A 27,295-nucleotide genomic window follows, 5' to 3' on the forward strand; every position below is an offset into this window, starting at 1 on the left:
TTGAGTTTTCTTTAGATAAAAGCTGGTTCCTAAATGGCTAGAAATTCCAAATTCCTGGATCGTTTTGTAGGATTTATTCCTATAACAAAACATGTCACCACAGCTAGTAATTGCTTATAAATAATTGTAAATGATCACAAATCGTACTAGTTGGCTCTGATGGACTTTCATTTTTATGTAAGGGTTTTGATATTTGATCTTTAAGCTCAGTGATGATGATAATGACCAAATTACTTTTTGAGGATAATTACATTTTCTGCTTTTTCTCCACTGTATAATTACTAGAAGTAGCCCATATATTTGTGTTTTTCTTTTATTTTAAGTGATACATTTATCTATATAATTCCCTTTTTCTATTTTACTGCTCAGTCTTCTTTTAGCTTAAGTGATACATTTATCTATATAATTCCTTTTTTCTATTTTACACTCAGTCTTCTGACATCTGCTTAATTGAACCAAGTGTTTGTCCCCTGAATCATAGCTCTTGATTGTAACTCTAATACAAATAAAATTACCTCAATCATTTATCAGTCCATATCATAAGCCTTATTTATCTTTACAGCCTGTGACTGAGTTTCTTAGCACTCCTGTACAAATGACCACAAACTGGGTGGCTTAATTCCATAATTGTGGAGGATATGTGTTCTGCAGGGAACCATCTGTCCTATGCTTCTCTCCTGGCCTCTAGTCACATTTTTCCAGAAATTCATGGCATTCTGTGCCTCAGTCGCTACCTGATATCCTTCTGGAATTTGTCTATGTCTGAATTTCCTCTTCTCCTAAGGATACCAGTCATGCAACTGGAAAACAACCTCATTTTGACTTGGTTAATCCCATCTGCAACAAACCTATTTGCAAATTAAGTCACATTTTGAAGTCCTGGAGATGAGAATGTCAGCATCTCTCTTTGGTGTGGGAGTAAAATGCAATCCCTGGTGGCTTCAAAAAAGGAAAGTCCTAATGTTATCTCTATTAGGATCAATGCATATGTGAAAGGAATTAGGAAAGCCTGGGGGAGCCATTAGGACAAGAGCTGAGTCTAACAGGGAGTAAAGAAGAAAGAGGGAGAGAGTTGCCAAGGACAGAATGCAGTCTAAGAAGGCATCATCTGGTGCCACCTAAGGGAAGTGTGACATCAGATGGATTTTAGGGGTCAGCTGCTGACCCTCAAGTCCATGACACTCTCTGTGGCAGGATGGCTAGAAGGCACCGCTCCAAGACTGACATGCCATGATACCCTCCATTGCAGCTGTTACAAAGCTTAAATGGATTTTCATAGGTGTGCTACTCCAAACTTCACTTTGCAGGATTTGACTCCTTGATTGTCTTGTTTTTGTGTACAAATTCTTCCCAATGAAAAGGACTACTGGTCCACTGAGTGATAGGAATCCCATGGATGAAAAACAGTCTTTGTTGCTCCATCTGTGTAGTAGGAATGGGTTTTGCTCCCAAACATCCTTTCCAGTAATGTACCCCGCTTTCATCTGTGTGATTAACAGGCAAGAAGATCCCAAAATGTCCAGAGACGTTTAAAGCATGTGGGGGATGCTTTAAAATACTCTAGAAGATATTAGAAGCTGTAACTGTTGAAGAAAACACCCCTATAAGATATTAGAAGCTGTAACAGTTGATGTAAACATTACCTAGAATTGATTCTAAAACACAAGATCTGTGATACTTTGGTATATTTCCAGTTTACCCTGTGTCTGAACAGAAGAGATTTGAGATAGGGAAAGAAAAGTAGATGGTGGGCAGTACATCTTGGCATGAAATTGTTACCTCTAAACTCTGGGCAATGGGACAGTGGAAAAAGTCTGTATTTTATAACAATGTTATTGTAGTTGACTTTTAGAAAGTTCTTCTAATTTCATTAAGGCATATTATTTGGATAAGTCCAAACAGCAGTTTGGGAAACCCATCAATGAGTTGATGCAGTCATCCTTGACAAGAGATGATAGATGTATGACGTAAGCCAAAGTTACTGGAATGAAGGGGGGAAATTATGTAATAGAGGCTGGATATGGAATTCTGCATCATCTATCCCACAAGCTCCTGACAACCCTTTCGTGGAAACTACTTTACAGAGAATCCTTCTTCTCAAGCGGATGTTTCTACTGAGAAGTGCTAAGCTGTTGATGTTAACTAATGACTGTACCTGGCAAATTGTGCTATTTCTTCTATAAAGGGATGATAATGTCAGCCTAGGAACATTTTAACTGTACTCTGAGACATATTCCACTTTTCATACATTTACAGAATGTTTCCGCCCAGTTATCTGATGTCATCTGTTGACACTCCCATGTTCAGCCATGAATAGTTGTATAACAAAGGTGATGATGGGTGATTTTCTACCAAACCAAATAATCTGACATATATACTCAATTTACCTTTCAAGAATTTTTGAATTTGATGTCAGATCGCTTGCTATTCTGAAGCAATAATTGTATCGTCATGATGTTGCTTCTTTGGGAGAAAGAAAAAACATAAATCTTACTTTGATTTGGTTAATTTGACTTAAACAGAAATGTTTTAATTGTTATGTTGACTATTGTCTGCATGATATTGCTTACTGTGTCTTGCTATCTTCAGGCTGATTGGCTGAACAGAAGCATATAGCATTAGATACTCAGATGCCATCTTTTTTTTTTAATTCAAAGAAAGAATATGTGCAAATATGAAAAGTAAATGACAGAACTTTGGCAACAACAGTCTTAGAACTACTGATATTGATTGACAAGATATGAATTCAATATTTGGGTGCTTTTGTGAGTAGTTTTGAGAATACCAGTACTTGTAAGAGGGAACTTACTACAGATAACTAAAATTCAAAGTTAGAGAATTCACATTCAGGGGGAAAAAAGTTCATTTATTGTTTTATAGCCCATGGTGAATAATTCAGGTTTATAGATAATTTTTTAATCGAGGATAACTGAGTCATTACAAATTAAACTGTGTCTCTTAATGAAAATTAAGAGGATCTAATAGTTGCCAAGAGATTTTTTTAGACTTTTCTATGTAAGTTTGTCTATAATTAAGTTGGAAATTCATTTTCAACAGTGCTTGTAGGATATTATTTTTGAGGAAAAGAGATTATATCGAATACAATGAATAGTATAGCAAACATAAGTAAATAGTAAAATTAAAGGTGATCTCTGAATGGATCACTGAGCATATATATGCTATGAGTCAGTATTTATGATTAGTTCAGTTCTCACACTGGTGTCTGATAAAGGAAAGACATTTTAAAATATAGCTGTATTTTCACAATTCAGAATGAAAAACTTTTCAAATTTTCCATAGAAAATTTCTCTATATGTAAGGTAACATCTTCTTTGACTATAACTTCCAACCCTTCTAGTGGACTGACAGATAATTGGTTTACAATTTTTCATGCTTACAAACAAGGGTGATGTAAATATGCTATCTTTTCCTGAGTCATAGTTTCTCAGGGGTATAGATGTATATTTCGGATGTGAAGATGCACATTTTAAATTGTACGAGTCACTTCCAATTTCTTCTTTAAGAATGCTATAATAATTTACATGTCTACCAGAGTTTGTGATACTATTATTTCTGAGAATCTCAAAAAATGGATAGATTTTTAATTTCACAATATGAATGTCTATATGACATCATAAGGCTGCCCCCAAAACAAAGTTTCCATATAAAGTTATGATGTAGGTGGGTGATTTCCTTTAATTTAGTTATATAAAAGTTATAGTATTTGATTAAACAAAATAATTGAGAACATAAGGGATTTTTTTTTATGTGCAATGCAAAATTTAAATAAGAATAAATGAAGCATGGAAAGAAAGAGGCAGGACCAGGTGATCCTAAGGCAAGAGAAAAATTATCAGTAGACTTTTAACAACCCACATATCAGAGCTATAACATTCATATGGAATTCTTCTGGAGCTAATGGAGGAAATGTTATTCTGAAAAGAAGCTAGATGTTTTAGCTTCCAGCTCCACAGAGGTTCAGATCATCAAACAATCTCTTCAAGCTCAGTAACCAACGTTAATCTTTTATACCATCATCCTAGACCATCCAGTCTCATTTGCATCTTTCCTTACATGTAGTACCACCAACAACGCAACTCTTTGTTTTCTGCTAGTAGGAATTGCTTCCAGGTTCCATAGCTACTTGTTCAGCACCCTGATTTGAAAAATGCCCAGAGGTGTGAAATTAGCTGCACTCCCCAGTTCCTGCACAGGGTTTTAAGACTTGTAGAACTTGCTTCCTTCATGACTTAAGACAACTCAGTCCTGCTTGCCCAGTGGTTACCAGTTGAGTCATCTTCTTGCTCTCTGTTTCATGGTAGGGAACAGCGATAGGTATATGTTTATTTGAATGTCCTATTCCAATAGCTAATAAAATATTCCATATGCTAATCATATGCATAAAACAGATACATGCACATAAATATATTGGCATATGCTCACGTATACGTACATGTAATGTATGTGTAAATTCATGCATCATTGTGGTTTTATATGAATGCATGACTAGCATGTATTTTTAAATATTGAAAACAGTGGAAATTCATGTATATGCCCATGTTTTATGAACACACACACGTATATATACGCATACATGGAATAAAACATGGGCATATACATGGCTTATTTTACTGATATCCCTTTACTCCTCTAATACATGGAGGACTTTAGACATATTCATTGAAAGTTTTTCATTTGCTTCATCTGATGAACTCTATTTTCTCAGGTGTCAGTTTCCCTGTGGTGTGTATTAGGCTTTGTTGAAAATGTCTCTTATTGTCTCAATAAGACCTACATCTTCGACCTACTATGCTGTACTAACCTTAAGTGTTTCCCTTAGTGAGGAAATTCTACCAGCACAAGCTTCCTAGAGAAGGGTTTGGCAGTTCTGTAGTCCCACATGCAAGGGCATACTTCTTGACATCTTATTTTAATAAAGCAACTCTTTGGGAGTATATGCCCCACATAGGTGTTAGTTTTATTCCCTACACCCACTCATATCCCAAGCCCTTTTGTCTTGTGATTAACTCCTGTTCTGCTCATCGTCCCAAGAGTGTGAAGCTTGGAAACCCAAAAACCTATTTGCTTAGGAGCAGATATTTCAGCCATGCCTGAGGACAGGTTTCTCAAATACATGCACATTTTTTTCCCACTGCCTTGGAGCAGAAGGGGTGGTAGGGAGATGTTCTATTCTGCTAGCTGCCAGAATGCAATATACGAGAAATGGAATCACTTTTAAAAGGGAGAATTTATGAAGTTGCAAGTTTACAGTTCTAAGCCTGTGAAAATGTCCAAATTAAAGTGAGGCTTTAGAAATGTCCAAGCTAAGGCATCCAGGGAAAGATGCTTTGGTTCAAGAAGGCTGATGATGTTCAGGGTTTGTCTCTCAACTAAAAGGCACATGGCAAAATGACAAAGTCTGCTGGCTCTCTCTCCAGGCTTCTTGTTTCATGAAGCTCCCCCAGGGGAGTTTTCCTTCTTCATCTCCAAAGTTCTCTCATTGTGTGAGCTGTCGCAGCTCTCTGACTTTCTCCTAAATGTTTCATCTTTTGAAGGATTCCAGTAAGCTAATCAAGACCCACCTGGAATGGGTGGAGTCACATCTCCCTCTAATCAAAGGTTAATACCCACAATTGGGTGTGTCACATCTCTGTGGAGATAATATAATCAAGTTTGCAACCTACAGTACTGAATAGGAATTAAAAGAAAGAAAGGGCTGCCTCCACAAAATGGATCAGGATTAAAACATGGCTTTTCTAGGGTACATAATACTTTCAAACCAGCGCAGGAGGGTTCCAAGTTTCTCCTGAACTGAAAAAGAACAAATATTTAAACTAGAGTTGCAGGGGGAAAAAAAATCACTATATACAACTCCCTTAAAACCTCAGTAACATTGGAAGAAAAACATATCTGAAAATTCACCACGGATTTGATCTCCAGCAGCTGTCAGTGTGTCTCAGTGATTTATAAACAAATAATTAATTACTTTAGTGTCTTTCAACAAACTCCCTCATTTTTCAACTTCCCCATTGTGCAGGGAGAGATTGTTCCATCGTACATTTTATATTGATTTGCTGCGTGATCTTAACAGAGACAAAACTGCAAATCTGACCAGTTGCTTTAATTATACACGATGGAATAATTGATATTGTAGAAACACTACCAAGTCAGGAATTCTCAGATTTTCATAGATTTCATTTGTTTCCTTTTGCCCAGAACAAATCCTGAAAAGTAAAACTGTGACTCCTCTCATAAATTTTAATAAAGTATTCCTTAATGCTTGATCTAAACCTATTCTCAAAACTTACTCTATTAGTGATTTCTTGTTTCTGTTGAAATTGTAATGGATTTCCTGCTTGCAGTCATTTTTAAATCACCGATACATGAGTAACAAGTCTGAGAACAGTTTAACATATAGTAGTTATAGACCTGTCCCAAAAAGCAATAAAATTAATTGATGTATATAGCAGGATGTGAGGTATCTCATTAGTACATCAACCTCTAAATATTTCACATTCATTTATACCTTAAATCCATGAAGTAAACCAAAGAAAGTCATTACATAGTAGAGACCAGGCTTAGCGACTAAAAGCACAATACTAGTGGGGGAAAAATAATGGTTAGAGAAAGGGAATTGTGGAATGAGTTGATGATGTGTCCTGCAAACACAATTCAGGGCACGGTGGAAACTCTCAGCAAATGATCCCTTTATTGCACAGAATAAACAGCTTGGAATGCACACATCTCCTGTCACTGCCATGGCTCTGAGAGTCCAAAAGAGCAGGGGAAGACGTTTTCCTCAGAGAAGGGAGTGGGATATGTGAAGTGTGGGCATGGACTCTTAAAGGGATTAATTCATGCTTCATCTCTCATCATCACTTTGGTTCACTCTACTGGTTTAAATTAAATAAAACAGTAATTCAACTCTGTTTTCTGTCTCAGAAAGACTTGTGATAATATGGAAGGCTACCATCTTTCACATAATTACAAAATTATCTTAGGATATATATATACACACACACATATATATATGGTCTGTGGACATTTTTTGGCTTCTAATGTAGTAAAAACTCTTAGAATTGTGGATACAGAGACTTGAACAATTTTCCCATCTGGAATATGAGATATAGAATTTCCCAAAGGAGTTTAACTGAGACATCTTTTCTTCAGAGCCTTTTGAAGGAATTTTACCTGTTGAATTCACCCTAGGAGGTGCTGACTTAAATTAAAATTTAAAAAGAGTTTGTATTATAAAAAGTGAACTCAGTAACTTAATGAATAATCCATGAGAGATTATCTTCCAATAAGTTGAAGCTATAATATTAATACTTTTAAGTGAATTTAATGTCAAAGTGGAAACAGACTGGCCAGGAGAGAAATGTGTAAACAATAATCTCTGAACGACCCATTGGACAGGAGTATGGGCTTGATGCCAAGACAATATTTAATATCCACTGACTAGTTACCTAGCATTCTATAAATTGCCTCATCAAACCCCTAATATGATACATGGCCAGGACACTGAATATAATGCTTCATCACCAACGTGATAGATTTTATGATTAATATATGTTTTTAATCTTCTTTTAGGAACCCGAGACTCTTTTAGGAAGATAAGTAACATAGTGAGTTTTTGTCCCTATTCTCATACATCCGTAATGCCAAATGCATGACTGCCAATTCTAACCCTGCAAACACACATACCCTATAGTGATCTAGCCATTGTTAGATGCATGCAGCCGAGTGTGTACTAGACACTAAAGATATTCTACACGGAGAGTATGTTTGTATAGAGAATACATTCCAAGTGCCTATACAAGCAAAAAGAAATATATATGATTATTAAAGCAAAGAGAAAAAAGAAACTCTGGATAAATGAGTAGAGTCTGTGGATTATAGGCAAAAAGACTGCTCTGTAGATGAGACATTTGAGACAAGAATGAAATAGTTAGGTGGTAGACCCTCTTTAGTTATCTGCTTTCTGCTCTAGCCACTGGCTTCTACAAGCTGTCCAGAAATCATACATCAACAGCCCCCAGAAATGTGCCTTATGAAATGGGTCCATCTCCAATGTCAAGACATCTCTGGTTACACTTCGCTCTTCTTCTGGCCAGCAGCAGCTTCTCTGATTGGTAGCTCTATCTTGCCAAACCCACCTATGATGGTTTCTGTGCTCGCTTCTCTTTAGGTATCTGCTAATGGAGAATGAGACTTGTTTAAATGCTAAGAAGGGTCAGTGGAGTATACAATGGTCACTCTCCTACATCAAGTTAAATATTAGCTCAATCCTAATCCTAATCTTAAGGTTGCTAGGGTTTTGTTCACTGAAAATTATAATCTGATGTTAAAATTCAGGTGGAAGTAGAAATGTCCAGGAAGAGCCAAGAAAATGAAGGGAAAGGTTGCCTTCCTCCATCATTTTGAGAAAGTATCATAAAATTATCATTCTTCATTCAGTGGGGTGTTAACACTTTCTACAACCAACAAATACTTAACCAATACTTATTGGTTACTGTGCCAGTTTGAATCTGTTGTGGACCGCAGAAAAGCCATGTCCTTTAATCCTCATTCAGTATTGCTGGGTGGATAATTTTTATCATTTCCATGAAGATGTGACCCATCCAATTGTAGGTGGAAACTTTTGGTTAGATGGTTTCCATGGAGATGTGTCTCCACCCATTCAAGGTGGGGTTGCTTACTGGAGCTTTTTAAGAGGGAACCATTTGGGGAAAAGCTTCAGAGCCCACATAGCAGAGACCTTTGGAATGGAGAAGGAAAACGTCCCTGGAGAAGCCTTAGGAGATGACGAGAGAAAGTTAGTAGATGTCACCATATGTCTTCCCAGCTGACAGAGTTGTTCCAGACCCATCAGCCTTTTTGGAATCAAGGTATCGTTCCCTGGATACCTTAGTTGGGACATTTTCATAGGCTTATAACTATAAACTTGCAACTTGTAATACATTCCCCTTTTTAAAACCCATTCCATTTCTGGTAAATTGCACTCCAGCAGTTTTTACAAACTAAAACATTTCCCTACAATGGATCACACATTTTTACTGATGTGGTAAACAAAGTAGAGAGCCCAAAAGATCATGATTCCCAAAACATTCTTTCTAATGGGAAGACGGATTGTAAAATTACAAACTTAGAAGAGTATAACATGTCAGGTTGTTAGTAAATGTTATAGAATTGAAAATCAGGATACAGATTCCCCCACTTTGTGTACAGTCTTTTATATGTTGTTGTCTTCAGAAAAAGAAGTTCTGAAATTCAAAGATATATATGAAGTTGAGGGCAGTAGGGCATAAGTTATGTGAGTGTCTGAGTCAGACATCGGAGACAAGAGTAGATACCAATGGAACACAAAATCAACTTACAGGATAACCCATACATACCTGACTCTTGATTTGGAGAAAGGGAGAATTACATATTATTTTGGAAAGTATTAAATAAACACTCAGAGTGTACACAGAACCTAATTCCAAATGTATTAAACCATTAGGTACTATTTGAATCTCTCTGCCTGGGGTGTCCTCTCACCTAATCATGCTTTTTTTTTTAAATGGTAAAATCATGGCCACAAATCATGATGTTCTGCTAAAGGACTTTGAAGAAAAGGAAACCCCTTAAGTTTTGAAGACAGTATTATGCAGAATTGCCTTCCTTTATTTTACCAACCTGTTTCCAATCTATTCATCCAATACAGTCCTGTTCTTGACCATTTTCTCCTCCTGTGTGTCATAGTATCATTCCTATTTTTTCTTCTTGATACCATTTTGTTTTCATCAAATGTTGTCTTTTAATCACTTTTAAAGGCCTACTCTTTGATTTACCCCACTGGCTCTCTCTGCCTTATCCATCAACCCTTTCCATGAACTCCAGACTCTTAGTCCTTGAATTCAAACTCCTACTTACATGTAAGTCATGCATTTGTTATATAGACAACTAGAGTAAGGTTGTTTTCTTGAGGACTGTCTTGCTGCAAGCATTTTTATATGGGCATCTAGAGTAAGATTGTTTTCTTGAGGACACTCTTGCTGCAAGCCCAATCTACAAACCACTTTATCCTTGACAAGACATTGGTTTTAGTTAGAAAATGGCAGCCCTGCTTGGGGATATTTGCTCCCATGCTGAAAATAATCTTCTCTTACATCTTTTAAATCTCTCTTCTATTGTATTTACCATGGATAAATGGCAAAATGAAGCTCTTTTGAGTGGCAAATGCCCCAATCATGTTGGCTTTTGCTCATTTAAATCTCATGGTTACATGTTTTATTTAGTATGTACTCTTTCCTCTCTCCATAGAAGGGATTCCTGATTTTTTAACCCATCCTCCTGAAAGAGTCAATTGCCAAATTAATTCTGATAACAAACCAGGTATGCTATACACCATGGAGAGTCACTTAACATGTTCCATCTCCCTCAACAAGGAACTGTGAACTCTCCTGAGAAATGTGGTTGCCTCCTGCTATCTGTAATAGTGAAGTGAATGACATCTGTAGAACTCATGCCATCTACACACAAATGCAACTCAATCAATTCTCCAAGTGTTGCACTGATCCATGTGTCCTAGTTTGCTATCTGCTGGAATGCAACATGCCAGAGATGGACTGGCTTTTAATAAAAGGGGATTTATTTCATTAGTTCTTCAGAGGAAAGGCAGCTAACGTTCATCTGAGGTTCTTTCTTATGTAGGAAGGCACAGGATGGTCTCTGCTGGCCTTCTCTCCAGGCCTCTGGGTTCCAACAACTTTCCCCGGGGTGATTCCTTTCTGCATCTGCAAAGGCCTGGGCTGAGCTGCAAGTGCTGAGATGAGGTATGCTGAGCTGCTTGGGCTGTGCTACATTGAGTCTCTCATTTAAGTACCAGTCAATTAGATCAAACATCATTCATTGCAGCAAACACGCCTCCTAGCCGACTGCAGATGTAATGAGCAACAGAAGAGGTTCACGTAGCATTGGCTCATGTCCACAGCAATAGAACTAGGTGCCTTCAGCTGGCCAAGTTGACAACTGAATCTAACCATGTTTGGATCTCATGCCAGGTAGCAGCTGCCACATCACCTCTGCTTTCTACTGATCTTAGCCTGAGGAACCATCAAACCTCCCATGCCAAAACAGAGCTGTGCAGAATGAAGGGGAATAGCATCAAGTCCCCACAGGCTGGAGCCAAATAGGAAGATCAAGTGTGGTTGCCTTTAAGAGCTCTGCTCTTTGGGACTAATTTTTTTTGAGATTCCTCTTATTCTCACTTTGTTGAAACAAATGTTGTTTCTCTCCCATCCTCCAAGTGTCAGCAGGGTGGAAAATTCTATAAAATACTTAACACATCCTTTGTGACATGGCTGTAATTTTGGTAATCTTATCTAGAATCATCACTACTCATTCTTTCGGAGACATATAATTTGGGTTTAATTGTGTAAAATAAAAATGATGCCTGTAATTTAGAAATGAGGGTGCTTTCTCCACAGAGCCACATGAGTTTATGAACAATTTATTGAAATCAGCTGCAATCGGTTTACACCAGCTCAGAAAAGCAGGAGAAGGGAAGCAGGAAAGAGTTTATGATGTTCCAAGAAAACGAATCTCATTTCAAAGCCAAAGCCATCTTTTCTTCAGATTCATTCTGAGGCTATCTTCCTTGATTGTTAATTTTCTTTGGCACATGGAAAAAATATATGATAAATTTAATTAACCTGGTACAGCCCAATAGGGCTGAGGATAAGGAAGAAATACTTAAATGGTTGCATACGACATTATTGAGAAAGTCTCTGGTAGAACTTAAAACACTCTAAATTTTGAAACAATTTATTTCTGGAATAAACAATGCACACCTGGTAAGATAACTACTCAAGGAGCCATTAAGATGCTGCTTCATAGCTACAAACTATTCAAATGTTATTTACTCTGCCTTTGTCTCAGTCGCAGTCCTTTCCTAAATGCAATCAGAATTTGGGAATAATCTGTGGCTTCCAGAGAATATATACACCTTGAAAACCAGCAGGTTTAATCAAGTTCCATAGTTCATTGTTTCCAAACTTTTTACCCCACTGAGCACAATGTAAAGGTCCCACTGTGTCATTTATGTCAATCCTATTTTCAGAAGATATCGTCCTAGCAAGGTGCCAAACATCATACTCTTAAGGAAATCTTAGCATTTTAACATCCACCAACTCATGTGTTTTTGTTATTCGGCTGCTCAAATCGGCAACTATTATAGCAAGATATCCTTAACCTCCTAAGAAATATCAAAAGGGATAGCTATCATAGTTTCCACTCACCTAATTGATAGTCCCAGGGCAGATGTCTGTTAAAGAAAACGAAGAGGAGAAAACAACTGATGAAGCATGTTAAAAGTATGTTTCTCAACAAATAACATTGACAGGAGATAGAAGCAGTATGCTTCACTGTACTATATTTTAATGACATGCAAATTGTATATTCCTGAAAAATACACCCTCTCATTACCTGAATCTGTGACTTTTATAATGTTCTCTTCTGGGATACCCATTTCTGCAGCCATTGCCACGTACTGGCTATAGTCAGCATCTTCAACGTCGTCTCCTGAGCCTGTGTATCATAGGGGAACATCAGAGAGACTTTCCAGTAGGCTGGAGCCAAATTTCTGAGTACGTGTGAGTGGAGTGAATGAGATAAGTAGGTCTTCGGGTGGCATAATTTGACAGAAGCCAAATGTTTACTGTTACACGGATGTCAATCACTGTTTCCAAAGACAACTGAGGAAATTCCAGGCAATTTAACCCATGATGGTGAGCTTCCCTATAGCAAAAACCGGCTCCAAAGACTCATCGGGGGGACATGATAAAAATTAAGGTTGAGCTTTCAGAATCTCGAAACTTTAATTTCTCATTTTCCATGTAACGTACCCTGGTCTTCTGATCTTGTGTCCTATTCTACTGAATCAACCCCCCACTCCTTGCCACACACACAAAAAAGAGTTGAATATCCCATCAAGAACACTAGCCTTGCCATGCGTAGTAGAGTGGAAAATGTATTTTGGTGTTTGTCTAATAGTAGTTCTGCCCCATTCCTACTTTGAGTCCAACCTCTTAGAAGACTGGAACATATCTCCCCGGGTCCCATCTGGTCCCAGGGATGGAGGGACGTGTGAGAGAACATTGGAAGTGAGGGACCACATCTACTTTGGGTTCCTTAAGTACAAAACTGTATATAAAATAAAGGGTTTGGAATTACACTCAGGGCAGTTGTGAATCCAAAAGTGTCCTGCTGACTTGAAGTTTTCACTTCCAGAGTCCCCTTGGGTGATTACCTCCTCTCTATAACAAAGAGAGGGGGTACCAAAGAAGAGTGATTGATGAGAGTACTTTCTCATGCTCTGGGTTCTTTCGGGAATATTCAGAGCTCATGTGTATCACATTAGGATGTATCACCCTCCTTTCCATGTAGACCCCATCCAGAATTTCTGATGACTCAGAAAACATATCTCCCCAAGTGGTCCTATCTTGCCAGCTTGATTATAAATAATGAGCCCACCACACTTGTTTTTAACAACCCTGACAACACAATCCAAGGTTAGGGCAGTAAAACATACCAATGAGTCCTATAATGCGAGTGACCTTGCCGTCCTCACTCTGGTTGAGCACGTTCAGCACAGATAAGTTGGGATTTAAATCAGTTGAGCTGAGCTCAACTGTGCCTTGATCTGTGAAAGAAAATGGTACAATGATCACTTGAGTGAATTTATTCCATGGTCGCTTTCTCATATTTAGCATGCCATTAGAACATTCTCAAAGAACGATCATCTCTGTTTCATTCTCATATGCTCTCTCACTTCAGAAGTTGCTGGAACTGATGATGAGCCCTAAGAAGCAGGGACGAGTTTTCCATATTGCCATCTTCTTCTCTTGGTCTTGCCGGGATATAAACCTTATTTTCAGAATGCTTATATTCGATGCTTCTAAGAGCGTTAAGGAGCTTTCCATTTCTGTGGCATACATAGGATAGCATTTTCAGTATTTTGTTTATGAAAATAACAGAATTGCCCAGGTATTGTAGACATTTAGAAGATTGCTTCAGTAACATCGGCAAGGCACACAGGCTACCGTAGGAAAGCTTTCTCGTAGAATTTATGCATTCGTTATTCTGTTTTTTGTTCTCAGCATTATCCATGCACAGAACTCAGATCTCAACTGCAGTCAAAGAATGAAAGCCTTGAATGAATTATCTAGCAGCCTGGATCTTTTAAACCTGCACAAATGTGTATACGTATTCCCAGTGAAATAAGCTCATCAAGCAAGAGGTGAAAGTAACTTCTGTTTCTCAAATCTCCTGTGTCATGCAAACACACGCTAGAGCTTTGTAGCCTGGGTTGACTGGAGTAAGTTCCCAGGTAAATGAACAGAGGAAAAAAATGGCAAACCAATGTGATTATTAATATAAAAGATGATGAAATAGAAAGAAGAGAATGTGAAACAGAAGTGAAGGGTTTAAGTTGGATAATAAGAAAATGGAGCTATTCTTAAGGCTGTTGAATGATGGCTTGGGAAGCAAAATGTAACGAATACATTTTTAAATTTGTATCTCATGGAGGTTTAGCTATTGTTTATTAATTGTTTTTGCCATTTACTATGCCAGGTAATGCTAAGTTTCACAGATACTTTTTATCAACTGTTTAGACATCTAGCCATTTTAGGTTTGAAATAGTCATATGTAGAAAGTATTTTAAAATAGTTCAATCCCTCATATACCAATGGAGAAATAAAAATGGATTCCTGTCCATGCTGCTTTTTACTGAAGCTCTAAATATGTGAAATGTGTTTATTTGATGATTAGAATAACAAATTTGTTATCTGTGATTATCTTCAGATTTAAAGTTAATCAAATCAGTCCTTACATGTTTATCTAAGAAGCAGCATCTCCTCTACCTTGTATTTCATTAAAGAAAAAAAGGACTTATTTAGGTTATAGATTCCCTACAGATATACTTGCTCAGTTTTATTAAAACTTTTTATTCTGAAATAATTTCAGACTGACCAGACAATTGCAAAATTAATACAAATCCTATACAGAGAACCCCATCTTATCCCTAAACCCCTGATACCCAGATGCATCAGTTTTAACATTTTTCCTCTTTCTCCTTTCTTTCCTTCTCTCTCTCTTTCTATTCATCTAGTGATTCATCAATCTTTCTTAAACATTAGAAGCAGGTGGCACACATAATCATTGAACACATAATACTTCCGTGTACGTTTTCTACGAAATGGATATTTACTTCTCTTCAGGTGTACATTTGCTTTTCATTTAAAATTAAGTTTTAAGTTTTTCTGAACCCTTTTTATGCTGGAGGATCTTAGGAAATAAATATACTGGGACGTCTTATAAGAGACTTACAGAAAATGATAAAATAATAGGAACTGAAGGGTTAAATAATTCCTATTCTTGAAAATGAAACAAAGAAAAGTGAAGAGTTGAGAATGTATGGGACTTTTGCCAGGTTGTACTCCTAAAACTCTAGAAACTGGACTACAATCCTGCCAAAGAGACTGCTGTTAGAAGCTTAGATACCAGGAGACCATGGACTTACAGTTTGATGTATACGTGCCCTCAGCATCTGTTCTTGTTCCTTCCACAGTTTGCAATTGACATACACTATCGATCCTGGAAAGCAAAGCAAATTGAAGCTCACCATCCAACACAACTTTATGTAAGGATAATTTACACCAAGCGATATGTTATACTCCACTTTATCATCATTTATTTTCACAGTTTTCTTTATTATAGAAGTTGTGGTTTACAGGATTATCATGCCTAAAATCAGGATTCCCCTTTACCCCTCTACGATTAATTTGCACTGGGGAGAAACATTTGCTATCATTGATGACTGCACATTTTTATAATTATACTATTAGCTATAGTCTAGGGTTTAACTTGGGGTTCATTGTAAAGTGTAGTCCTGTGGATTTTTTTAAAATGTATTTTGTTACCAAATGTGTAATCTAACATTTACCCTTTTAATCACATTCAGATACATATTTCTGTGCTGTTAATTCTGTTAACTATGTAATGCTACTATCTCTGCCGTCCATTGCCAAAATGTTTCTGCCATTCCAAATAGGAATCCTGTACATTTTAAGCCTTAACTCCCCATTCCCAATCTCTACTCCATCCCCTGATAACTTTTATTCTAGATTCTCCCTCCATGAGCTTGCTTATTCTACTTATTTCAAATCAGAAACTAGTATAAAACTATCATTGGACACAACAATCTCACTACAAGTTATATGCCCCAGAGAATTGAAATCAGGGACTCAAACAGATATTTGCACACTAATGTCCATGCTGTTTCAACTTTTAGAGTATCTCTGATATTGGCATCTTCAATGTGCACTTAGCACCAAAATGGTTTTCAAATCAGAAGTGACTTGCACAAACTCACTGTACTCCCAGATGTGAAAATTAGTTTCAGACAGAAATGACACTAAAATTAATTCACACCAGGCAAAGGCACTGGAACATAAAGAAAGCAAGAATTGCAAAAAAACACCCAGAAGAAATTAGCGCTTTCTAAATACAGTACTTTCTGGAATTGCAAGAAACCAATTCATTTCATTTGCTATTTATGGGCAAGATCCAGCCAGATTCATGTACTTTTTAAGGTTTCCCTTGCTGCTTCCCTCCCCTTTCTCTCATTTGCTTGTTCTCTTGCTTGTTCTTATGTTTCACTCTCTCATTCTCCACCCCTTTTGTTTCTTTATCTACTTACATTCCTCCTTGCAAAGCCTTTGTCCTCTACTTTGTTTTCTAAGAACTTATTTTTCCCTCTCTCTCTTTTTTTTTTTTTACAACCCCTTAGCCTGTGAGAGTTTGCAACTCTTGGCGAGTACAAAAATAAGTCTTTCAACTTGTGACATTCCCTGTTTGTAGAATCCTTCAGCTATTTATCTTTCTACTCTTTACCACAGTACTGAAAGAGTAATCTTTCTTCTTTCATCCAGGCATATTTACCTACAGAATACTGGAAAACTTACAAATAAACTTTTAATGGCCGAATTTCTTTACTAAATCGCTTAACCCATCTTTATGCACAAATAGATACTCTTGGTCATTGATCGTTCCTTTGATATAAATGATTCTGCCCTTACAGTGTTCTCCGCTCCATTGCTCGTTTGCTAGCCTCCATCTTCAATGATAGCACTTCCTCGGGTCCATAATTATTTTTGCATTTCTTAGTATGACTTATCGGCAGTTAAATATGCTGTGTGTGTGAACACAGAGGAGAAAGGTCCGGTATTTCCTGAACAGCTTATGCTCATCTTTTTCCTTTCTCTGTTTTTGCACTCATACTTTTAAAGGTGCCGTAAATCTATGTATTTATGAAAACTTTCCTAATAGACGGCAGAGTTAACTACTTCTTTATTGTGGTATTTATCACAAATTACAATCTGCCTCTGTACCTGGATCCCTGATCAGATTTTGAACCTTCAAAGCAGACTGATTCCAGTCTGATTTCTACTACAAATTCAAAGTGAATCGTTGGAAAAGCCTCTTAAACTTCCAAGTAGTGTTTTGCTTCCCTCCACCTCCCCCCCCCCCCCAGTTTTAAAAATTATCCCAGTGCACAGTATATTGTCTATAGCATAGCAAGTGTTGGATAGAATTAACGTATGACTAATTAAATGGAGGAATTAACTAATTTATTATTCATTGTAATGTGATTGCTCAAAACGTGAAGATCATTTCTCCCCCACTCTTGGACGTTGGAGGGGTATCTTAACAAAATTAATAAATTTCTTGGGCTGTCATCTGCCATCTCTGAAACTTCTGATAGAACCTACTGCTGTGTATCCTGAGCAGTAAGTACTTATAGCACAAACTTTGGGCTTGGAAGGAAATCTTTCCCCAATGATGCCGTAAAGTCTATATTCTTTAGTAAAATGATTTAAAGAAGGCTTCCTTCCATCCTGCCCTCTAAGAAGACCCTACAGGGTTTTGTGCAGGAGACATGATGATATGCAAGAAAAACCTAAGAAGAGCATATGCTCTGGACCATAAATCAGATATTGCGTGGAAAATATGAACGTCTAACCCTGATTGAGGCTGAATCACTTTTACAGCCTTTGCTCATTGTTGCTTTTACTTACACGGTATAAAAAATGACGGAGAGGATGTTACCATCGTCACGTTGTTGAATTTGCCGGACATAGCCTCTCAATGGACTATTTTCAGCTATTGCATCTGGGTCGGTGGCTCCTATATAAATAGTATGCAGCGTCCCTGAAACCTAAAAAGGAAATATCTTTTAAGAAATGCTGTTAAATGAGAGAGAGACACAGTGGAATAATAGGCACGACATAAGGTGTCCTTGTACCCCTAATAGATCTGCTCCTATTTCTGGTATCTCCTCCAATATAGAGTCGACATCGGCACAAACCACACCAAGTAAAAGAGTCAGCAGTAGAATTTTCATCTTGCTGGTGCTTGTCAGACCTTCTGGAAGAGTTGAGAATGGATGTGTGTGGGGCAGGTTCTGAAGACTCTTTTTATACCATCCGTCTGTGGACGTGTCCATTTGCGACTCACTTGTCATTAACCATAAGCATATAGAGAGCTAGAAATAATCTTGAAACAACAATGTGCATCCTGGTTGGCACACAATAGATTGTGAAGATCCTTCTGTGGTTGTCTTAATGAGATTAGTTGAAAGAGCAGCTTAAATTGGACTGAACATTTGACCTTTGAGGGGAGAGATTATAACTCACAAGAGACGTTTCAAGGACCACAATGTTTTATTTGCTCACCTAGGTTCCCTGAGACATGGAAAATACAATATAAGACATGGAAGACCCAAGGAAGTTATTATGCTTTTAACTCCCTGTGCTGGTTTGGAAGTGTTGTATACCCTAGAAAAGTCATGTCCATTAATCTCTATTCAATTCTGTGGGGTAGAAACCTTTGAGAAGTTCATGGAAACTGACACAACCAATGGTGGTTGTGGCCTTTAATTAGATGGAGATATGACTCCATTCATTAAAGGTAGGTCTTTAAAAGTCTACTGGAGTTCTTTAAAAAGGGAATCATTCTGAAGTTGTTTTAGAACCGACAGAGACACAGGCATTTGGAGATGCTTGCATCGCCAACAGAGCAGCTGCCCAGACATGGACATTTGGGGGTGCAGAGTCCAGCAGATGTTGCCATGAGCCTCCCCATGAGAAGTTAATCAAGACAGAACACAGAGTTATGTCCCAGTGGAGCTAAGTGAAGGGCCACAGATGCCTAGAGAGGAAAGAGAGGAAACCACTGGCATCAAAACTGGAAGCAGTAGGACTGGAAACAAGGACCAGCAGATACTAGCCACATGCCTTCTCATGTGATGGACATTGGCCTTTCTTGAGTCAAGGTATCTTTCCCTGGGTACCTTAGTTGGACATTTTTATCGCTTTACAACTGTAAACTTGTAACATAATAAATTATCTTTTTAAAGGTAGTTCCTTTTCTGGTATATTGCATTCCAGCTCATTTAGCAAACTAGTACCTCTGATTCAGACACCTCAAATTATGAGTTACCTTAAATAATTTGTTGGAGAACAAACCTGATATGGTAACCTAGCTATTGGGACATTTCCTGAGGGTCCAGTACTTGGGTTTCACCAACTTTTATCTGTGAATATGGCACTTCCTCCCCTGAATAGGGAATTTTCCCAATCCCTGATGCAACTAGACAATCCAGACTCATTATCACTTATGATTTCCTGGCATTTTCCATGTCCAGATAGCATGGAATTCTTATTCTCTTGGGGCATCAACTTAAACTGTCTACATAATCTTCAGTGAAGAATACATGAGGTGCATGATTTCGAATCTGAAATCATGGTTGAAGTCAAGAATTTGCTGTCATGGCCAACACCAGCCAAAACTGCTATTGCTTACTTGAATAGTCTAAAGGGGAGGATAATATTATAATCAAGCCATGAAAATAAAAAGAGTTTGCTTGGAACTGAGCATCCAAAGCCCTTGAAATGTTACAAATGATGTTTTAGCTTGCAGCCATATCTCTTTCTGCTTTACATTCTGTATCATGTGTTAATGACCTCCCTGTCATTCAGCCTGATGTTATCTGTCAGAAATATACATCAGATGGACTTACATAGAAGAGACATTTGTGTAAACTAATGGATAATAGTAATAACTGTTATAATATTTAGCAGCTATAACTCTCACTGATGATAAGAAACGAGTGAAAAATGCCAGTGGATCGGTCAGGAACCATTTTGATGGAAAGAGACTTTTGATGTGGGTCATGATAATGAAAAGAAAAATTTTCAGATGGAGATAAAGAAAAATTCTAGACAACATGTGTGTTTGTGTGTGTGTACTTTGTGGTGTTCAGGCCAGAGAAATTTATCAGTACCACTGGAGTAGCCTCAGTAATAGAATAGCTGGAAACTACAAAGACCCAGATGTTGAGGCCTCATCTAGACTGATAGCGAATTTAAATGGTACCATTTAGACAACTGTGATGCAAAATGATAAATTTTATTTGTTGTTTGGTTTTGTTTGCTTTTTGAAAGTGAACAGCTTGACATGTACCAGCTTAAGAAATGTCAACAGTATGGAAGTAGGATAAATTATAACAATTCAAATGAGCATCTGCAAAACCAAGGTGGAGGAATTTGTCCACTGCAGAAATTATGGAAGTTTCTGGTCTGATTGATGGGTATGGAGAAGCCAGTACTTGTTAGTGCTACAAGACTGGTGGATGAGAAAAGAGGCATCAAAAATCTGTCATTAATGGATTTCAGTCATTAAATTATTTAGCTAAAACACAGCTACAGAGTCAGTAGCCCAGAGACTCAAAATTATCCACAGAATTTAGTTAGAACAGCCCTTTGAAAGGCAGAAACAAAGCTTCATGATAAGAATATGTGTGACTGTGTTCTCATTTCCATCGTAGTACTATATATTCTTGACTTGTTCCCTTGTTTGTTTCATTAAGAAATATTTCTTTAACTTCACTTTGGTATACGCCCGCAGGCACCAGGGGAGGAATCAAATAGAAAAGTGGTTGTCAACATGGGGTGTTTTGTCCCTCCAGGGGACATTTGCAGTGGCTAGAGATATTTTTTTGCTATTTTAACTGGACAGAAGTTTCAACTAGGGAAAGAGGCCAAGAATGCTGTCCATGTTGCATAATGCACAAGACATTTCTCCTCATGATAAATAATTATCCATCGAAAATCTCCAATAGGATCAAGGCTTAGACACCTTGCTTGTGGTAGGCAAAACAATGCCTCACTGCCCCCCCAAAGAGTTATCCATGCCTTAATCTCTTGAACCCATGGGTAGATTACCTTACATGGAAAAAAGGGACTTTGCAGATGTGAGTAAAGTAACGTCCTTGAGACGGGGAGATAATCTTGGATTAATGAGGTTGGGCCAACATAATTAACCGGGACTTTGTAAGAGAAAGTGGGAGGCAGATACGCCAAAGGAGGGTGAAGCCAGGAGCAGGGGCTGATGCCAAGGAATGCAAACAGCTTGCAGAAGCTACAAAGGGCAAAATAGTCTTCTCTATAGCCCCCAGTATAACCCATCCTGACCAATACTTTGATCTTCTCCCAGTGAGACCCAAAGGAGACTTCTGGACTGTAGAACATTTAAGAGAATCAACTAGTCTTTTAAGCCACAGAGTGTGCAGTCAGGGGTGACACCAGCCGAAGGAAGCTAACATGCTGCGTTAGAAGTTCTGGTTTGATGCCAAATCACTTATTAGACCACACAAGTTGGGATCTGGGAGCTGTTGAACTGATCTTGTGTGTGAATCCAACTGCGAAAGGACCCGTCAAAGCTTCCGTTACCCTATCTCTAAAATATGCTGGGAAAAATCCTGCCTTTCTCAGGTCACCTCTGCTGTCCCAACCCACCCAAACAGTGCTTCGTAGGATGTGCAAACTTCATTATTTAAAAACCAGCCCATCTCCTATTCAAGGTAAACACATTAAGGCAAATAACAAGACTTTAAAGCAAATAGGAGTCTGCAGTTGCATTTATCCATTAAGATAGCAAACACATGGATCACGAGAACAGCTTAGATATTCCAGAGAATGCCAATTTCCTCATTCCTGAATGAGATTACTATTCATCACAAGCTCAGAAAAGAACAAAAGTACTTCTATCATACTTTACTCATGCTTTGACAAATGTTAAACCTAAGGGAAGAAGTCTGTAGTATGCAGGAAGAAGAGAAAGGTGGATTCCGTGCCCCAGTAGATACTGTTTTTAATAAAAAGTCACAATTAGTGTTTTCTAGTGCCAGCTTGTTGCTGTGACCTGCCCTGGATTTCTACTTCTTCTGTGTTCTCTTCACTGGCTTAAGGACTTGGACACCTGTCCCTAGTTCCTGTATTTCATGAAAGAATCCTGGAAATTTTCTCCATAATCAGAGGCCGTGATTTTAGAAGGAGATGAAAAATTATCTTTCTTCACCTGAGGCAACTCTTTCAGGCTACGGAAGTGACAACTATGGGGAGAGTTCCCCACTGACTTTCAGAAGTTAAAAGAGGAAAACTATCCCTCCTGTTTTTATAGATCCTCTTGGCATCAAGGAACATAAAACCAGAGGAGAATAACGTCGTTAGGCATATTTTCCTACGTCCACTATTTTATTGCTTATTATCAAAGAATTGTCTTCAATTTCCTCTTTGCTAAGGAAGAAAAATGGTCATGTGATAAATTATTTCCAAGTCAGATTAGATAAGAATCTCCGTATTCATGTTAGGGAGACTTCTCCTCAAAAGGTGTTTCAGTTTGTTAAAGCTGCTGGCATGTAATATACCAGAAACAGAACAGCTTTTAAAAACAGAATTATTAAGTTGCAAGTTTATAGTTCTAAGGCTGTGAAAATGTCCAAATTAAGGCACCAATAAGAAGTTACCTTCACTCAAGGAAAGTTGATGCCATCCACAACCCCTCTGTCAGCTGGAAAGGTATGGGAAAATGTATACTAGCTTTCTCTCTAGGTTTATTCAATGACATCCCTGGGAGTGCTTTCTTTCATCTCCAGAGGTCTCTGGCTATGTCAGCTCTGGTCAGCACAGAAGCTTTTTCCAAAATAGTTCCCTCTTAAAGGGTTCTGGTAAGCAACCCCAACTTGAACGGGTGGAGAAACATCTCCATGGAAACCACTGAATCAAAAGGTCCCACCTACAATTGGGTGGGCCACATCTCAATGAAAACAATAAAAAAAGATCCCACCCAGAAATATTGAATGAGGATTAAAGAACATGACTCTTCTTGGGTATACAAGTTTCAAACTGACACAATGTGTATGTGCATCCGCATGTGTGTATATTTATAATTGGGAGGAAATAAATATTAATTAAGCATTGAAACCATGATTGTTGTCCAATTTACAGTAAAACTATGGATTTGTTTTACTGGAGGTTTGTTCTTATAATCCCTTGACATATTTTAGACACTTGATTATTGAGCTATAGTCAATAATTTTGAAAAGTCCACTCAATCATGTATTCTCCTGTTTGGTATATTTCCCACAGACCTTCTCTTAGCATCTTAGCTCCAAATATTTTTTAGAATGCCACCCCAGGGCATCTACATCTTCAATAAATGTCTTACCTTGAAACTCAATAAATCTTTAGAAAATTTCTGTGGAGATCCTGTCCTTCTGCAATCAAATTCATCCAGATTTATGTAACCTCCTAGCTAGCCAACCTGCCCATGGGCTTTAGTTGGAAACTCTTTATACAAGGGTTTAAAAGAAAAATTGTATGTTATTCCTTCATTTGATTCATGCCATCAAGTTGTCCTTCAAGCAAGCCTTCTTGCTTTCTGTCTCGTAAATGCCCTTCCCTAAGACACAGACATTTGACAATCCAACTGATTTCAGATTTCTGCTCAAAAGCTTTTACCATATAAACAGTTTCACCATATAAAACAGTATGTCAGTATAAATATAAATAAACATAAACATGCAAAAAAAATATTTTGTGGAAAATTGTTATATATATGTTATGAGCTACTTTTTTTTAATTTTTTGACTAGTTTCATCTGGTTTTGGTGTCAGTGTAATGCTAGTCTCATAAAATAAGTTGGGAAGTTTTGTCTCTATAACCGGTGTTAATTCTTTCCATGTTTCGTAAAGTATCTGGTAAAATAATTGGGGTCTCAATCTTTCTTTTTTGGAAGATTTTAAGTTACGGATTCAATTTCTATATTATTCTAGAATTATTTAGACTACTTATTTCATCCTGGGTGAATTTTAGCGATTTGTGGTTTTCTAGGAATTGGTCTGTTTTAATCGGGATTTGAATTTGTGTACATAAAATTTTTGTCTCATATCCCCTTGTTATCCTTTTAGTGACTGTGTGGTTATTTTTCTGACAGTAGACTATAGAGAAAATTAAGTACAAGCTAAATGTTTGATACTCTGCCTGCCCAATCATTTTGAGAGTTACAAGGGATTCATAGAGGTTGAGCTTTACTTTTAAGTGTCTATAACCCCTCCTTTGCCCTTTACCTGTTCTCAGAATCCAACTTAGACTTTGTTCTCTGTGCATTATACTATTAAAATTTAGTTGAGGGCCGCGGTGGCTCAGCGGGCAAAGTGCTTGCCTGCTATGCCGGAGGACCTCGGTTCGATTCCCGGCCCCAGCCCATGTAACAAAAAACGGAAAAACAAAATACAATAAAAACAAGAAAATGTTTAAAAATGTTTCCCTTTCTTCCTTCTATCCTTCCTTCCTTCTCTCTGTCTTTCCTTTAAAAAAAAAAAAAAAAAAAAAAAAAAATTTAGTTGAATATCCCATCATGAATAATTGTGCTTTCACACATGGTGATGAAATAACATGCTATTTTTCTTTTAAAGATAAGGCTCCATCCCATTTTCCACCACATACATATCCTAAATTATGAAGGCCTAAATAAATCTGTTCATGAATGTGGGTGTGAGTTAGAGGTAGAAATTGTTGACTTACATGACTACTGTATTTGAGGATAAAATCTGATTAAGGTTCATATAGCATGAGAAATATGGCCAATTTCTAGTCTATTGTAACAGCTATGATTAAAATAAATAATTAGAGTTGAAATAAATGTGGTAATTTCAGGAAATCAGAAGACTCATTTTTTTTTTAGTGCCACACATTGTTTCAATCCCAATTTGCTTAAATCATGCAATTCACTTTTCTCTGTCACAGTGGAAATCTAGAAGAATAATCCAGGAGATAAGGAAATGTGACTCAGAGTATATTTTGCAATCTCCAGAACAAGCTGATGCAATTAATAAATAATATTTTGGGGAGAGATGACCTTCCATCACTTTATGCCACCTTTCTTGATACTTTCCTGTCTAAGATTCTTCGTCTAATATATCTAAATTCTTAGTTTACCTATTTTTATGCATCTTGTACATTAGACTTCTTAATAACCAATGTTTATTCCTTAGATGATGAACAATGAAATATGTCAAAGATTTCAATCAGGTTTGTGGTGTCATCTTTCTCTATACCAGAATCATATCTTTCCAAGACATTGTTGAGCGAGATCATTTGAAATTTTGTGTTTGAATCTGTGAGAATGAAAAAGCATTTCAGTTGAATGCATTCATTTGGTTTAACTTTATGACTACTTTTTAGTATACTATTAACAATGCTTTGATCAGCAAAGACTTTTCTCTCACTCTCATTATGAATGCATTCTGAGATGTCCTAATGCAGAGTTTAATGCATTGCCCACTTCTTACACTGAAAAAGATTAAATCAGAAAATCTTATGTAAATGGTTTCATAATGTGTTTGTTAGTGTTGCTTTAACACGTTTAAAGCAGCATGACCTTTCTCATTATGTGGAATGCTATATATTATTAAATATCCCCTTTTTGAATGTCTTCACACATTTCAACAGAATTGCATTGATTTTCAGCTCAAAGTGAAAAGTAAAAATGTTGTCTCAGTATTTTCTATAGTGACTGCCCAATCTGTGCCAGCACCATTTTGATTCTTACATTATATGTGCTGCAATAATCCAGTCTTATTCCCATGAAATTCAATTTTACCCATAATAAGGCAGTTGTGATAGAACCCAGTTTTGTTAGTGAAGCTAATGAGTCTGAAACAATCCAAACCAATTTTCTGATATCACTTGCCATGCTTGAATCTCATCCTTATTTCCTCAGTATCTTTTCCCCTATACACTGTCAAAATTGTATCAAACACATCCACGCATCTTTGGAAGGATCTTATAATTCAGTTCCACATATAAGACCAAAAGGATTCACAGATATTGGCCCCAATCACAAACTCAATTAACTCATATTTCATGCCCTATGAAATCCAGATGATTCTTCAGAACAACCATGGATGAACAATCACAAATCCAAACGTGGATTTCCAAATCCAAATCACAATTCTAAATGCTGTATTGGAAGGGGTATCTTTTTCAGAGCGCATAGTAACATAGATGTAGGTACATCGTATTCAAACACTGATTTATGGAATGTATCGTTTTCCATTCCTTCTCACACGAAATAATCAAAAAAGAATTTGCATTCAACTTGGAGCAGAAGGCACGCTATTCAGCGTGTCCCTAACACATTGTTATCTAGCCTGCCTTCTGAAATATCATTCATTATATAATTCTGTGAAGTCCAGAAATGCAAGAGGTGAAAAACTATACCAGGAACTTGTTAGGACATTCTCCGGTGGATGAGACAAACTTGGAAAAGATTCATGTACCAACAAACCAGCAATGTTTGTATTAATCCAGTTATTTGCAGTGTTCAAGAATCTCCCCTCCAAATTTAAAGGGCAGACAACTGTATCACAAGACTCTGACCTTTAAGAAAGAAGCATGATACCTCATTGGGTTCTAGAGGTGGTATATGTCACCATTAGGATACTACTTTAACTTATACATCAAGAGTTAAGGATGGCTCTCTTCTTTGAGTGGACACCAATAGAGGAAAGAAATGTGTCAGGTACAGGCTGTGGAGCAAGGCGCTTTGTTGTTTGAGAAATTTTCCTTGCTGTCTCTTATGGAGCTACTGCTACCAGTGGTGGGGAAAGATCTAAATGGAATTTTTGGCATGCACAAAATGGAGAACAACTCCATGGAACCTTGGGATAATGGAGTAAGGACATGCTAGTGACATTGGGAAACAATATACCTTCTAAAAGTAGCTCCTGGAAGACCACCTGGCTGGTCTAGAGAGACACTTGGCCTTGAGACATCAAGGGAAGTTTTGGCCAGAGCTGTCAAAGATAAGGTAGATTCTGTCAAACACATCACGTCACAGTTCTAGG

General features: G+C 37.4%; 1 protein-coding gene and 1 long non-coding RNA gene across 8 annotated transcripts in view; one reads left to right on the forward strand and one right to left on the reverse strand.

Annotated features, from left to right (window-relative positions):
* Positions 1-27,295, forward strand: part of LOC143672201 (uncharacterized) — a 101,432-nt gene that overhangs the window by 19,785 nt on the left and 54,352 nt on the right. The window lies entirely within an intron of this gene.
* LOC143672197 (odorant-binding protein-like) lies at positions 11,479-18,565 on the reverse strand. Its single transcript, XM_077147073.1, has 7 exons — positions 18,350-18,565; positions 18,123-18,262; positions 15,566-15,639; positions 13,574-13,684; positions 12,469-12,570; positions 12,282-12,307; positions 11,479-11,656 (listed from the first exon to the last, which is right to left on the reverse strand). Exons 1-6 carry the CDS (start codon positions 18,548-18,550, stop codon positions 12,282-12,284), a joined length of 654 nt encoding a protein of 217 aa, XP_077003188.1. The 5' UTR covers positions 18,551-18,565; the 3' UTR covers positions 11,479-11,656.

The sequence above is a fragment of the Tamandua tetradactyla genome, chromosome X, assembly GCF_023851605.1.
Source record: "Tamandua tetradactyla isolate mTamTet1 chromosome X, mTamTet1.pri, whole genome shotgun sequence".
Classification (NCBI taxonomy): Eukaryota; Metazoa; Chordata; class Mammalia; order Pilosa; family Myrmecophagidae; genus Tamandua; species Tamandua tetradactyla.

Coding starts and splice junctions, on each gene's coding strand:
- LOC143672197 (XM_077147073.1), bottom strand. CDS start 18,550: ATGGACACGTCCACAGACGGATGGTATAAAAAGAGTCTTCAGAACCTG. Junction 13,685..15,565: donor GGGCACGTATACATCAAACT/GTAAGTCCATGG, acceptor TTTCTTTCACAG/ATCAAGGCACAGTTGAGCTC. Junction 12,308..12,468: donor TATAAAAGTCACAGATTCAG/GTAATGAGAGGG, acceptor TTTCTTTAACAG/ACATCTGCCCTGGGACTATC.